The sequence below is a fragment of the Lithobates pipiens genome, unplaced genomic scaffold, assembly GCF_037356315.1.
Source record: "Lithobates pipiens isolate NorthernLeopardFrog02 unplaced genomic scaffold, aLitPip1_a1.2 Scaffold_23, whole genome shotgun sequence".
NCBI lineage: Eukaryota > Metazoa > Chordata > Amphibia > Anura > Ranidae > Lithobates > Lithobates pipiens.
The window spans coordinates 89,691,282-89,706,408 of NW_027507785.1; the positions used below are offsets into that span (position 1 = coordinate 89,691,282).

At 47.2% G+C, this 15,127-nt stretch overlaps 1 protein-coding gene across 2 annotated transcripts in view; it reads left to right on the top strand.

Annotated features, from left to right (window-relative positions):
- Positions 1-15,127, top strand: part of ASB14 (ankyrin repeat and SOCS box containing 14) — a 63,980-nt gene that overhangs the window by 9,645 nt on the left and 39,208 nt on the right. The window contains exons 1-2 of one of the 2 annotated variants that reach the window (XM_077452025.1): positions 1,482-1,669; positions 12,918-13,055. In XM_077452025.1, the coding sequence (XP_077308151.1) occupies positions 12,934-13,055 (122 nt within the window). In that variant the 5' untranslated portion in view covers positions 1,482-1,669; positions 12,918-12,933. Of the gene's footprint in view, positions 1-1,481; positions 1,670-12,917; positions 13,056-15,127 lie in introns of those variants that run through there. The other variant, XM_077452026.1, reaches the window with a different exon arrangement.

The window sequence follows — 15,127 nt, forward strand, 5'->3', positions numbered from 1 at the left end:
CATCTTTCGGGTTGCTACTTCGTCCCTTTAAACTTGAACACATACTGTATGAATTACAGAGGTTCTGAAGCTAATTTAATGCAAATAAGGCACCAAGGGAGTTTAATTACCACCTTTAATCAGCCACAGAACCTGTATAATATGTTCAGTTTTAAAGGGATGAGGTGGAAACCCCATACCTCTGCTCCGGCTTAAGGAGATTCACCCTCTCTATGTGTCCTGTTTACTGTTATCAAAAGTAAAAGAAAATCACAAATTAGGGTTGTCCTCAGAAAAGTAATAGAGGGGAAGCTTCCAATGGGGACACTAGTTCAGGTGACCTGTGGGCCCCAAGGCATTCCCTTAATTTGCAGGGTTTCCTCTCGCTTACAGTTTTGGTTTTGGGACAGGAAGTGAAGGAAAATCTCTTCAATAGAACTCTGATGGCAAAAAATAAACCTGACAGGGGTTATAACCTTCCCTTACTCAGTGCAGGAGAAGGTGGCCCTGCCTGTGGAAAGTGTATCCCCTGACCCCCATATATGCACCTTACCTGTGCTCCCTTGTAGCTACTTGCTTTTTCACAGCCAGCAACACTACCCACCACTTCCAGCTATGGAGGAGAAACATGTGACCAGCTCCCTTGAGCTTAGCAACTATTTGCTAGGCCCAAGCGCTGTCACATGCCCAGAACAGTGATATCACTGACACTGCTGATCTTAGCTGTGGCTGCTGAGGAGCAAGGAGCTGCAAGGGAGCACAGGTAAGGTGAGGATATGGGGTCCGGCCTTGCTATTTCAATTAACGCCATCACATTTACCTGCATAAGCAAGTTGACAGGATCTTTTTAAATAACTGAATATTATGTGTCATTGCTCTTTGCAGATTATCATTGTGTCTGCATTGCCTTGTTAAAGCAGAACTAAAATATATATTTTAATGCAAACACTGTGAAATTGCAAGATAAACATTATGCTGGCACGTGTACTTGCTAATGTGTTATTTTGTTGCTTGATTCATACTTTATTATCCATATGCTATCTTGCAGATAGAAGAAGGTTTGCAAAGTCTTTGAGCTGTGACCAATGAGAAGTGCAGCTTTCAGAGCTTAAACCAAGAGGTCATAGAGAATCCTAGAACTTATGGTTGTGTCTACACAGTTGTCAAGAAGGCCACAAGGGAAACAGATTTGCATGCATGCATGAAATATTTTTAACTTGCAGTTTCAGAGTGTTTGCATTGAAAAAATAAAAATGTTCTGCTTTAATAAGGCCGATATTGGAACAAAAAGGAACCTGTAGAGACTTGCAGTTACTGTGTAAATCCTTCTGATATTGCAACTTTTGCCTGTGCAATGGTTGTGTGATTCCAGCCCCAGTGCGAGTTTCTGAGTCCAGGATCTGCAGCCTCTTCTAATTCCTCTGCTGTAATCCACCTGATTGTGTTACCAAACATAGCTCACCCACGTGAGAGGGGGCCGACTGTCCCATGATCCGGTATTTATAGGTCATCAGTGAAGACTCTGGAGATGTCTGCATCTAAATAAACATCAGGTTATGCTGAGGAGTGAGCTGACGGTCAAGCCTTGACCTCCCAGTGCAGTTTTCAGTGTTAATCCTAAGAAAATGTGACCTGATCAGCTTAAGTTTAGACAGGAGGATTACCGAGCGCCAACAAATACTGACAGCAGGTAAGAGTTTTCAGTTTTTGGGGTTTTACCAATAATATATAATTGGGCTTATTCTGCAAAGCACAAAGGAAACTGATTTAAAAAGTGTGTTATACCATAGCAACCATATATGTTTAATGTAAACACAGGAAATTCAAACTGAGCATATGATGACCATATATGGATCAGCAAAAGGCTACCTGCACTGAAGACCACATGTCAAAACAATCAGTAGAAATGGAGAGGGATGGGCAATTGCAAATATAAGCAGATCCCAACATCTTCTGTAAATGTTAAATTTATCCCACCTCCATTCGGGCTGGATTATCTCATAAAATAACCAATTAGGAGATTCCAGAGGTAGGAGGGGTTGGGCCAATCTTAACTTTTTTAGGAAAATTCATAATTTGCATATAACTTTAGCTGTCTGTTTATGGGGATTTACTGAACTTTTTGGTAGGCAGGATTTACTGAAGGCCACATGTGCTTAGTTTAATTTAATTTTCATTTTTTCATCATAGAATAGATCAGATTAATTCGCCCACTTTTGAAACAAGTGAACTTTAAATTCATTAACATGATTTATGATTGGTGGTTAAAACACTTCACACATCATCGTTCGACTTTTTAGTTAATGAAATATATCCAAATCTCATTTGCATGTGCCATCTAGAAATAGTAAATCATCAGGTAGTGCTAATGCATATACGGTCCAGGTCCAGCAGAAGTGTCTCAGTCTGCATGAGTTCTATAATGACAAGTCAGGTTCTCCCTTTCATTCTACACTGCATATGGGGAATATTGACTGTTTTGGGGGGAGAGAAGACTGTTTTAGGTTATTCTCAGCCACTTGGTCCTTAGTTCCTCAGCACCTTGTAGGTAGGTAAAAATTTGCCCATTCTTGAATAATATGCTCATCAGCTTTGACTCATTGCAGTGATTCTAAAGGCAGATAGACTGCTCACTTTGCAAAGTAATTTTCCCCTTAGCTTAAAGTGGTTGTAAACCCTTACAGAACACTTTTACCTACAGGTAAGCCTAGATTAAGGCTTACCTGTAGGTACAAGAAATATCTCCTAACCCTATACGGGTTAGGAGATATTTGCAAAAGAAAGGCACCACTGTCTACGGCACATTCGCCATAGACAGTGGCTCGCAGGCGCACTGAGCATGCCGCTGCTAATGGCAATCATGCCGTTAGTGACGGCTCCCGCGCACATACGCAGGAGTGATGTCATCGCGTAGATGGCGGCATTGGAGGAGGACAACGAGGGTCGCTTTGGGGGCTTCCATCTCAGGTAAGTTATTCATAATGAGCTAGTATGCTATGCATACTAGCTCATTATACCATTGCCTTGCAGGGTCTATTTTTTAAATTTTTTTTATTCGTTTGGCTTTACTTCCTCTTTAATCAATGAGGTGAAGCTCTGCTGACTTCCATCTTCCAATATACTTTTTTTTTTTTTTTTTCCTTGCATGTGATTGGATAAAATTTGATAAGCTCTGGGGAAACTTCCCTTGCAAGATGAACAGCCTATTTGCCTTTAGCAAATCAACTCCCCTATTTCGGGTTAGGCTGGTGACATTCTACAGGTGTAAGGCCAGCTACTGTCTAGCTCTACATCACATCATTGCTTGTGTATGGAACTTGGATATACCATTGTTTCCCAAACTGATTGCACAGGTTTATCAACAAAGAACAAAAAGCAACATTCAAATTTCACATATGATAACAGCTGTAAAAGATGAGTTTTTAGAAATCTTTGAGAACCATAGCCTGGTAACAGGGCCGCTGATAGGGGGGGACCACCAGCCCTCCTGTACTGGGCCCTGCCCTGTAGGGGGGCCCAGAGGAAGAGGGGCGACTCCCACATTATAGGGACTATACTAATCCTGAGCTAGGGTCCCATGTAGTGTGCGTGGGAGGAAGCAGAAAGCGAATTATTTAAACACTTTTGGGAGTAATCTGCAGTCGTATGTCCAGACTATTACATACAGTACATTACACAAGTCCCAGTCTCTTCTATATCAATACGCCGGCCGGGACTTGTGTAATGTAATTGTCTGGACATACGGCTGCAGATTACTCCCAAAAGTGTTTAAATACTTTGCTTTCTGCTTCCGGCTGTCCAACTTCGTGCCCATGTGGAAGGAGCAGAGGTTTTAGAGGAGCTCAGCTTCTGGCCGATCCCCACGCTTCCAGATCCAGAGGATCCAAGCCCCCCACCCCAGGAGAAGCACTGCATGTAGACCCCAGATAAAAGAAGCCAGCAGGACCAGGTACTTGTGAAGTCGAGGGATGTTAGGTAGAGACTGGGCCCGGGCTCTGAGCATAAAGTTGACCATACTGCATACTGCTCTCCCACATATCTAAAATATTGTGGGTATTCACCGTGCCCAGAGTGAAAGTCTTTTCCCTGCTGTACTTTCTATTGCGTTAATATACAGTATTAATGCTGCCACAGTAACCACATGGCTGGAGTGACACATCTTAGGGGCATAATTGCTGTGTATTAGTGAATGCTTGTGTTGGCCACTGAAGAGTCATCCACAGTGGATCACTTTTCAGTGGGTTTTTGCTAGGTGGTGGGGAAGCAATAATTTGCCTCCTGATTTAATCCATTAAAACCTGTACCTGGCTGCAACTACATTCATTGTACACAGTTGCAAGTGGTCCCCTTTAATGGTATGCGTCATTTTGAGATATCAAATGCCACACGGGAGATAGCATTTGTATACCCCTATTTTAGGGTTGCCACTTTTTCTTCAAGCCAAACCTGAACACTTTAGTGGTGCACAGCAAAAAAATGTTTTGGGGGATTCTGTAAAGGATTGCAAAAGACCTAGGACACCTTTGGGCGCTCCAAGGAGAATAGTAATGTGGCTTGCATAGTGCCCCCTCACCCTCACTGTTCTGCGCTGCATTACTGCCTTAATATTGTGTCCAGGTTTCAAGTGGACTGAAACCCAGACACATGATTCAAAACCCGAACTGTCCAGGTGAATCCTGCACAGGTGGCAACCCTACCCTATTTGCTACCTTTGCCTGTTACCCCCTCCTGACCCCTGCACTCTGTATGCTACATACCCCAGATCCTCTGTATTCTATGTATTACCCAATCCTGACCCCTGAACTAATCAATACCCACTCCTGCCCCTTTATTCTGTACAGGCATACCCCACTTTTAAGTACACAATGGGGTTTATTTACTAAAGCTGGAAAGTGAAAAATAAGGCTCACTTCTGCATAGAAACCAATGAGTTTCTAACCTCGGCTTGTTCAATTAAGCTTTGGTAATAATTGGTTTCTATGCAGAAGTGAGCCTGATTTTGCACTTTCCAGCTTTAGTAAATAAACCCCATTGTGTACTTCAAAGTGGGGTATGCCTGTATGTTACATATTCCAAACCCCCTGCATTATATGCATTACCCACTCCTGACCCCTGAACTAATCAATACCCACTCCTGAACCCTTTATTCTGTATGTTACATATTCCAACCCCCTGCATTATATGCATTACTCACTCCTGACCCCTAAAACATGAACATTACCCACTTCTGATTCTTGCATATGTATATTAAACCCTGCATTTCTCCATTGTACACAATCCACTGGTTAGAGGGAGGGGTGCTCAGGTTCAGGCTTATGTGGGGGGCCCCGCCAGGTAGACTGTACGGGGCCCCATGATTTTTAACAGCGGCCCTGCCTGGTAATGCTATAGTATGTTATGAATACCCCTAATAAATAGCATTGTAAAATAGCTGACAAATTACAGCACGCAAAACAATCCAGACTTTATTGGGCAGTTGATCACTATGCAAACACAGGGACTTTTTCCAGGGACTGTCCCACAAATAAGTGACAGCTGGCAACTGTAGCAAAATTATATAATTATAGCATGAATTAACAAGCATATAGACCTTGTGAGTGGCCACTGGTATACCGATAACTGTAAAACTAAAGCTGACCATATACTAGCAGATTTTAGAACATTCGTAACAATTTTCACACAAACCTTAAAGCGGGAGTCCGCCGGGAGTTCCGCCGTTTTTTTTTTTTTTAAAGCCAGCAGCTACAAATACTGCAGCTGCTGACTTTTAAAATAGTGACACTTACCCGCCCAGCGCGCCCGCGATGTCGGCACCCGAAGCCGATCTCTCGATCGTCTCTCGGGTGCTGCCGCCACCATCTTGGGTATGGGAATCAGGAAGTGGAGCCTTTCGGCTTCATTTCCCGGTTCCCTACTGCGCATGCGCGAGTCGCGCTGCGCAATAAGGATGGTCCCCGCTGTCTCTGGGATCCGTGTGTTTCCAAGCAGGCAGCGGGGGACTTTCGGAAAGGGGCGTAGATTCTGCGGAAAGGGGCGTACCTTCTGCAGAATCTACGCCGGAAGTGGGTGCAGATACCTGTACTGTACAGGTACCTGCACCCCCTCCCCCCTGAAAGGTGCCAATTGTGGCGCCAGAGGGGGGGAGGATTCCAATGAACGGAAGGTCCACTTTAGGGTGGACCTCCGCTTTAATGCTCAGTACACACAATAGGATTTTCCGACAACAAATGTTGAATGTGAGCTTGTCGGAAAGTCCCACTGTGTGTATGCTCCATAGTACATTTGTTGTTGGAATTTCCTCCAAGAAATGTTTGAGAGCAGGTTCTCAAATTTTCAGACAACAAGACTTGTTTACGTGTGGATTTTTCTCTTATATTCACCGACTGACACAGCTCCTCTCTGTAACTAAATGGGTTGTATAACCTGCCATTAGGAGAAACTAGGTAAAATTGTTACACAATACACAGAACCCCGTGCTATCAACCCTCCTCCTGCTCCCAGTAGCTTCAGTTTTTATTTTGCCTAGCAAGGAGAATGACCTAGGAAACCCTGCAGGCCTCTCTGTCCATATTTTTGCTTTTTGCGCAAGATGAAAGATCCCGAGATCTTCTATCAACTGCCGGCTGGGTGGCAGGCTGGTTAATGATATCCTTGTAGTCTCCCCAGTCCGGCCATCAAGCGTGAGCAGGCCGCAGTTAAGGCTCGGCAGGCCACGACATGCCTCAGCTCCAGAGGTGGTCGGTGAGCTTCAATGCTCCGGGGTATACATATGACCGGGCTACTGATGTCTGTATCACAGTATACCGAGGCCAGCAGCTACCCTGTAACTGCGCAGGAGTAGGTCTGTGATGGAATGTCTCCCAGCTCTTCAGGACTGGTAAGTACGGCTCTCCCTGCTTCGGTGGGGTGAGCAGCTGGGCATTCCCTGGGGGGTCGATTCCGGGGCCACCTCACCTCCTTATCTTCTCTCCCATGTCCCTATCACCCCTCCTTCCCCCCTCTGAGGGGGGTGTCTGCATGCGCTGCGGGTGGTGTGTGTGGGTTGCTATTTCTCACCTGTGGGGGCTCTGTGCGGCTGGCGTTAGTCCTGGTCCAGGTCTGGGGGTCCCAAAACAAGGTTTGTGGAAGTTGTTCTGACTGTTAGCAGGCAGCAAGTTTTTATTTTTTGCTCTGTCACCGCATGGTGCCGTTCCGGCGGCCATCTCTGATTTGGGAAAGCTATAAATTGCCCTGGTGAGCTTCAGCAGCCATTTTCTTTAGGATTCCTATTGATTACATTGGCGGCCATTTTCTTAAAGCCTTAGCGCTTTTTTCACTGCTGTCCTCTTGTGGCAGCATTACATGTGCTTTCAATTGCTTCTTCCTGTGTCCACTGTGTGTGCAGGACGCTGGATGGCTCTTTGCTGAACGCTGAAGCTGCTCTGCAGATCGTTGTACAGCTGGTTGGAGCTGCTGCTGCTGACAGTTTTCTCCTCTCTGCAACTGGGAACCCCCTAGGGACTACAGGCACTGCTGTGGCTATCACCGAATGCCCCAGGGTGGTGAGTCTAGCGCTAAGTAACCCCCCACCCCCCCCCACGTGGCGGCAGCAGGAGGGTGGGACCTTCACTGTCCTAAGTCCCCTTGCAGGTGGCAGACAAGCTAGGGTCAGCATGGCTTCAGAAACTGGTGTTTCTTCCCCTGAAATCCAGGCTATAGCAACCGGGTCACCTGCAGTTAGAGCGGTGTGCATGGACACCCTGACGGCGGTCCTAGACTCCTATGTTGCTAAGATAGAGGCGGCACGTGGCAGGAAAGGTGCACGTAAGAGGCCCCTGCCCCCCCCCCCATCCTCTGGGGAGAGCTCTGATGCAGACCCGGGCCCTGCTGCGGCTGGAGACCCCTGCTCTGACCTATCAGACGTGGCTGACCAGGACCGTTCGGACAGTGAGGATGATTCCCCCTCCGGGCCTGGGCACGACAAGGCGCTTTTGAAGCACTTATCACAGCTGTGCGTGACAGCCTGAAGATTCAGGAGCCAGCAGATCCCTCTGCTGATATTACGGTCCCTTTTGGGTACCGCAAGCCAGCACGATCACCAAAGGCGTTCCCGTATTTGACTTATTTTGACAAATTTATGGTCAGAAGCGTCCCTGGACCTGCAAGCCTAACAAGCCTGCGAACAAAAGTGCTACCGCATGAAGGTTTGCCCCCACCTATGTCTCGGGTGGGGGGTTGTCTTCGGGAGTTTGCAGCCCGGTGGACCTCCCGGTTATCCGACCAATGAGTCTGCGATCTGATTTCCACGGGCTACAAGATAGTTTCTCTCTTGGCCGCCAAACAGATTCTTCCCCTCCAGCATACCTGTGTCCCCGGTTCGCCGGGAGGCCCTGTTAGGGGCGGTGAGGGACTTGCTGAATCAGGGGGTGATTGTACCAGTTCCGGAATCGGAATGCTTCCAGGGGTTCTACTCAAATCTGTTTGGACGTACCCCTTCCTTCTTGGGAACTACAATCTTGGACTTGAGGGCCCTCAATCACTTTGTGAAAGTGCAGAGGTTCAGAATGGAATCAGTTCGCTCAGTAGTCGCTGCACTCCATCAAGGGGACTTCCTGGCGTCCTTGGACATCCAGGATGCGTACCTGCACATACCCATATGCCTTCGGCATCAAAAATTTCTGCGTTTGGCAATCGGGGAAGCCCACTACCAGTTTGTGGCTCTTCCTTTTGGCCTGGCATCAGCCCCCCGAGTTTTTACCAAGGTACTGACTGGCTCCAGTTTTGGCATTGCTGAGACAATGCGGGATCACGATCATGGGTTATCTAGACGATCTCCTCCTGAGAGCTTCTTCCGCCTCAGAATTAGTGGAGAATGTGGCAATCACCTTGCAGTCCCTGCAAGAATTTGGGTGGCTGTTGAACCTAAAGAAGTCGGTGGTCGTGCCGACTCAGCGTCTGGAGTACCTGGGGTTACTGTTGGACTCTAGGGAAGCAAGAGTTTTTCTCCCCTCAGACAAATTGAGGACTCTCAGGTCGGCGGCCAATCTACTGATGAGCCACAAGTGGTCGTCACTCCGCTTTTGCATGAGAGTACTGGGGCTCATGGTTGCCTCCTTAGAGGCGGTACCTTATGCCCAGTTCCACACAAGGGTCCTGCAGAAGGAGATTCTGACGAAGTGGGACAAATCTCTGTTGTCCCTGGATTGACAGGTCCAGGTGAGTCAACCAGTCAAGGACTCCCTGATCTGGTGGTTGAGGTCCCCGGCGGTTCAGTCCGGAAAATCGTTCCTTCCTCTGACATGGGCGTCCGATCAGAATACAGTCAGACAATGCCACGGCTGTGGCATACATAAATCACCAAGGAGGAACAAGAAGCTCAGCCACTGCTTGGGAGGTCGCTCACATACTTCGGTGGTCAGAGCGACCATGTGCCGGCCCTGTCGGCCATTTACATCCCAGGGGTGGAAAATTGGCAGGCGGACTGTCTGAGTCGACAGATGCTGGACCAAGGAGAATGGGCTTTGCATCCGGAGGTGTTCAGGCTGCTGTGCCTGAGGTGGGGCACACCAGATGTGGATCTACTGGCCTCCCGTCTCAATCAGAAGGTACCGAGATTCGTGTCCAGGACCAGAGATCTGTGGTCAGACACGCTGGTGGCTCCGTGGGATCAGTACCAGCTGATCTACGCCTTTCCTCCGCTAAAACTGTTGCCACGTCTGCTTCGCAGAGTGGATGCCGAGGGGATTCCAGTAATCCTATCTCAAGGTCCAATCTGTCACCCTGCTTTACTGTTGCTGGCTTTAACGGCCTGGTTGTTGAAAGCCAGGTATTGAGGAACCGGAGTCTGTCGGACTCAGTGATTCCAACTATGCTGAGAGCGTGGAAATCTTCTTCCAGGAAGATATACCATCGTACTTGGAAGGCCTATATCTCCATGTGTGAGGAGAAGGGGTGGCATCCGCGCTCCTTCTCTATATCCAGGATCCTGCTGTTTCTTCAGCAAGGTGTAGACCTGAGGTTGGCATTGAGCACCATCAAGGGGAAAATTTTTAAGCTCTGGCTGTATTTTCCAGCGACCCCTGGCGTCTCGCTCATTAGTGAGTACCTTTGTTCAGGGGGTGCGACATGTAGTCCCTCTGGTGCGTCCTCCGTTACCTCCGTGGGATTTGAACCTGGTGTTGTCAGCGCTTCAGAAGCCGCTGTTTGAGAATATCAGGGAGATTCCCCTGTTGACCCTTTTACAGAAGGTGGTCTTTCTAGTGACCATCACATCGGCCAGGAGGGTTTCCGAACTGGTGGACTTGTCCTGCAAGTTGCCTTATCTGGTCATCCACAGGGATAAGGTGGTGTTGCGTCCGCAACTGTCCTTTCTACCGAAGGTGGTCTTGGCCTTTCATATCAATGAGGACATTGTATTGCCATCATTGTGTCCTAAGCCGAAGCACCCCAAAGAGGTGGCCCTTCACGCTCTTGATGTGGTTAGGGCTCTGAAGGTGTACTTGTCTGCCCCAGTTTCCTTTCGGAAGTCAGACTCACTGTTTGTTTTGGTGGCTGGTCCTAAGAAGGGCATGGCGGTCTCGTCGGCCACCATTTCCAGGTGGATCAAACAGATTGTAGTCCAAGCCTATGCCTTGAAGGGGCAGGTGCCTCCCTTTCCAGTCATGGCCCACTCTACAAGGGCAATCGGAACGTCTTGGGTCTTCCGACACCAAGCGTCTGTCGCTCGGGTGTGTAAGGCGGCGACCTGGTCATCTGTCCATACGTTTACCAAGTTCTACAAGGTAGACGTCAGTGCATTGGCTGATGCTGGTTTTGCAGGCGGTAATCACACCCAATCTACTAAGTATCAAAGCCACAATATTAGCATGGAAATGCATCCTCTCTAAAACTAAAAATAATATATAAAAAAAAAATCCAAAGTATCTATGCCAACAGAAGTAATAAATTATTGTAGAATTAGATTATCAGTAGATGACTAGATCAAACAAGGCTACCATGTATACAAAAATCTACCTTTGCACTTCAGGTCTGTAATTATGAGTAAGTTTGGAAAGTGTAACCATTTAAAAGATTTCAATACCAATATTGTGGGAATTCTTTACTCACCAAAAGGAACAAAAACGGAAAGGAATTTCCCTTTTCTATGATCTACTGACCTCCCATTCAAATAACAAAAATACACATATGATGAAATGGGAGAAAGATTTAGATCAAGAATTTTCCTGGGACCAATGGAAAAAATGTATACAAATATTTAATGAATCATCGTGTATTAAACACTGGGACAAGTTGCAAAAAATAATAAACAGATGGTATTTAACGCCAACCAAATTATCAAAAATGTATCCTTCCACATCCGATATTTGTTGGAGATGCAATGAACAAACTGGCAACCTTCTACACATTTTATGGAGCTACAGCCTTATTGGGTATAAATCTTGATAAATATACAGGACAATTGTGGTTCATATTTTAATAGCGGCAAGACTCACAATAACAAGTCTGTGGAAATCTATTGATGCACCTAATCTATCTACGGTTATATCCAGACTAAATACTCAAGCACAATTCGAATTGATGCTAGCCTACAAGAACTACTCCACCACCATCTTTAGAAACAAACAGAAGCATAACTGGTTATCTCACTCTAGAGCCTCTAATTACTTAAAGGAATGAAAATGATAACTTTAACCCTCAGATTGGAATACTATGATCAATCATTTGATTAAAATTTTGGTGTAGTTTATTATTTCTGGTCCCCCTTATATTTTTGTTTTCCCCACTTCTATTATTCCTTCCCTTATGAAAGTTTAAATGGGCTGAATTATAGATTGAATTTAGTGACCTCCCAGGCCTACGGTATAAACCCATTAGGAATAGGCAAGTCCAGAACATTAAGAGCTGAACAATCCTATACTAAATTCCTTTATAGTATTGAAATTACTACTAATGTTGATTACTGTATACTGCAATTTTTATTTGTAATGTTTCTTACTTAACATAAAAATTGACTGTTAAAAAAATGAATGGGCTCAAATCGCAACCAAAATGGTTGAGAGCGAATGCCGATTTGACCACACTGATTATACAATTGAAATTCTACTAGTGTATGGCCATGTTTAAAGGAGAAGTCCAGCCTGAGCTCGTTTGGCTGGGCTTCTCCTCTGGGTCACAGGAGTGCAATTTGTGACCCGTTTTCAGCAGAGAGCAGTCTGAAGTCCACTCTCTTCTGACGTCAATGGAATCGGTCCACTCACCGCTTTAACACAACAATAAAGTCTAGATCCGCCAGGTGCCTGTCTTAGCCCCTCAGCGAGCCTCTGAGACAGACACTCCCCGCCCCTCCACAGCTCAGCTCTCCAATGAACATGGAAGAGAAGAGAGGAGAGCTGCTGACTAACAGACAGCAGCTCTCCGCTCGAGGAGCTGAGAGAACCGAGCCAATGGCGGTTCGATCAATCGGTTCTCAGTGCAGAGATGCCAGGGGACAGATGCAGCATCCACCTAAGTATGATGGGTTAAAAAAAAAAAATACTTCACTTTTAACAACGTATTACGTGCTTATTTGGCACAAAGCTTGTTCATACATCCAAAACTTGCATAACAATGGTACTGCAGGTCTTCAAAAACAATTTTGGTCTTTTATAAAATTAGTTAATAATCTACTATTCCAACCTCTGTATTTAAAGCTGGCCACAAATGTTGGAGTCCAACCGTACAACCTCTTCTAAGGACCATGTAGTGTTAGCAAGTACTGATTGGAATTGAGGCACATTGTATGGGTAAGGCCCATGCACTACATAGAACACTAACAACACATGTCCAGCTTTAGAAGACGTTAAATACATCATCTCTTGTGTCATTACCATTACATTATTGTGTTTGAAAAGATGATATAATAAATTGCAATGTTTTCCTTGCAACACAAACCAAATGTAACTGTCAGCTTTCTCTTTCAGTGTTCTCCAAAACACGATGGATTCATCTATGTTCAGTGATGATCTGGATGATGATGTTGCAACCCAGTATGTTATACATCAAAGTCTTCAAGAAGCCTTCAAAAATGATTCTGTTGTGAAGGCCATAGAAAACAGCAGGTAACATTTTGTTTGCATCAATATGAATGAATGAATACATTTCAACTGAATATCAGAGACTCAAAGAAAAACATTTAGAATGTGGTAGTTTTTTTTCAATAAGGCAGTGCAAACAGCACTAATGGTGTACAATATCCCTTGGCGAACAATCAGATTTAACTTCATGTTAATTTGGAAACATTAGAATAAAAAGAGACTGCTAAAGCCGCGTACACACGTAGCCGTCTGTCCGACGTACTTAGAGCCGTCTGTCCGACGTACTTAGAGCTGTCTGTCCGACGTACTTAGAGCTGTCTGTCCGACGTACTTAGAGCTGTCTGTCCGACGTACTTAGAGCCGTCTGTCCGACGTACTTAGAGCCGTCTGTCCGACGTACTTAGAGCCGTCTGTCCGACGTACTTAGAGCCGTCTGTCCGACGTACTTAGAGCCATCTGTCCGACGTACTTAGTCTGGCGGACTTCCCGCCAGACTGTCCATCGGACTTTCTGAACGGGCTACTTGCCCACACACGGCACTTTTTCAGCGGACTAATATGGTGTACTAAGTCCGCCATACTATCTGCCCTACTGAACTGACTCGCCCACGCACGCGGAGGAAAGTCCGCTCATTTTGAGCGCGTCTCCAGGTAGCCGGGGCCCGCGAAGGAGACGTCGCGGGCCCCGCCACCTGGTATGGACTTAAGGGGGAACCCCAACGCAGAAAAAAATCGGCGTGGGGGTCCCCCCAAGTCCACAACAGACCCTTGTCCGAGCACGCTACCCGGCCGGCCAGGAAAGGAGGGGCGAGCGAGCGCCCCCCCTCCTGAGCCGTACCAGGCCGCGTGCCCTCAACATGGGGGGTGCCTTGGGGAAGGGGGGGCCACGCGGCCCCCTCACCCCAAAGCACCTTGTCCCCATGTTGATGAGGACAAGGGCCTCTTCCCGACAACCCTGGCCGTTGGTTGTCGGGGTCTGCGGGCGAGGGGCTTATCGGAATCCGGGAGCCCCCTTTAATAAGGGGGCCCCCGGATACCGGCCCCCCACCCTATGTGAATGATTATGGGGTACAATGTACCCCTACCCATTCACCTGTAAAATAAAGTACAAAAAAAACACAACACACAAGATAAAATACTTTATTGCACAGCTCCGGGGGTCTTCCGTCTTCGGGGGTCTTCTCGCCGGACTCCTCCGCTATCTTCTTGTAGCTCTTTTACTAGCGGAGGAGCCCGGCTTTCTTCCTCGCCGCCGCCCTCTTCTTCCGACTTCGGGGGTCTTGTCCCCCCTCTTCGGTTCTTCTGCCGGGCCACCGCGCCTTCTTATAGCTCTTTTACAGGCGGTGGCCCGGTCTTCTGTCGCCGCCGCCTTCCGTTCTTCTTCTTCTTCTCCTGGAGATGTTGACTCGATGCTCTCTCCGGCCGCAATGCCAGGGACGCGCTGAGCTGCGACTTATATAGGGACAAGGGGCAGTGTCACATGGGTTGATGTCACATGGTGACCCCCGCCCCCTTACGATGTTTTAGTCCCGGAGGATGCTGGGACTGTCGTCATGTGACATCAACCCATGTGACCAACCCATGTGACACCGCCCCTTGTCCCTATATAAATCCCAGCGCAGCGCGTCCCTGGCATTGCGGCCGAAGAGAACTTCGAGTCAACATCTCCAGGAGAAGAAGAAGAGGAACGGAAGGCGGCGGCGACCGTGACAGAAGACCGGGCTACCGCCTGTAAAAGAGCTATAAGAAGGCGCGGTGGCCCGGCAGAAGAACCGAAGAGGGGGACAAGACCCCCGAAGTCGGAAGAAGAGGCCGCGGCGACGAAGAAGAATGCCGGGCTCCTCCGCTAGTAAAAGAGCTACAAGAAGATAGCGGAGGAGTCTGGCGAGAAGACCCCCGAAGACGGAAGACCCCCGGAGCTGTGCAATAAAGTATTTTATCTTGTGTGTTGTGTTTTTTTTGTACTTTATTTTACAGGTGAATGGGTAGGGGTACATTGTACCCCATACTCATTCACATAGGGTGGGGGGCCGGTATCCGGGGGCCCCCTTATTAAAGGGGGCTCCCGGATTCCGATAAGCCCCTCGCCCGCAGACC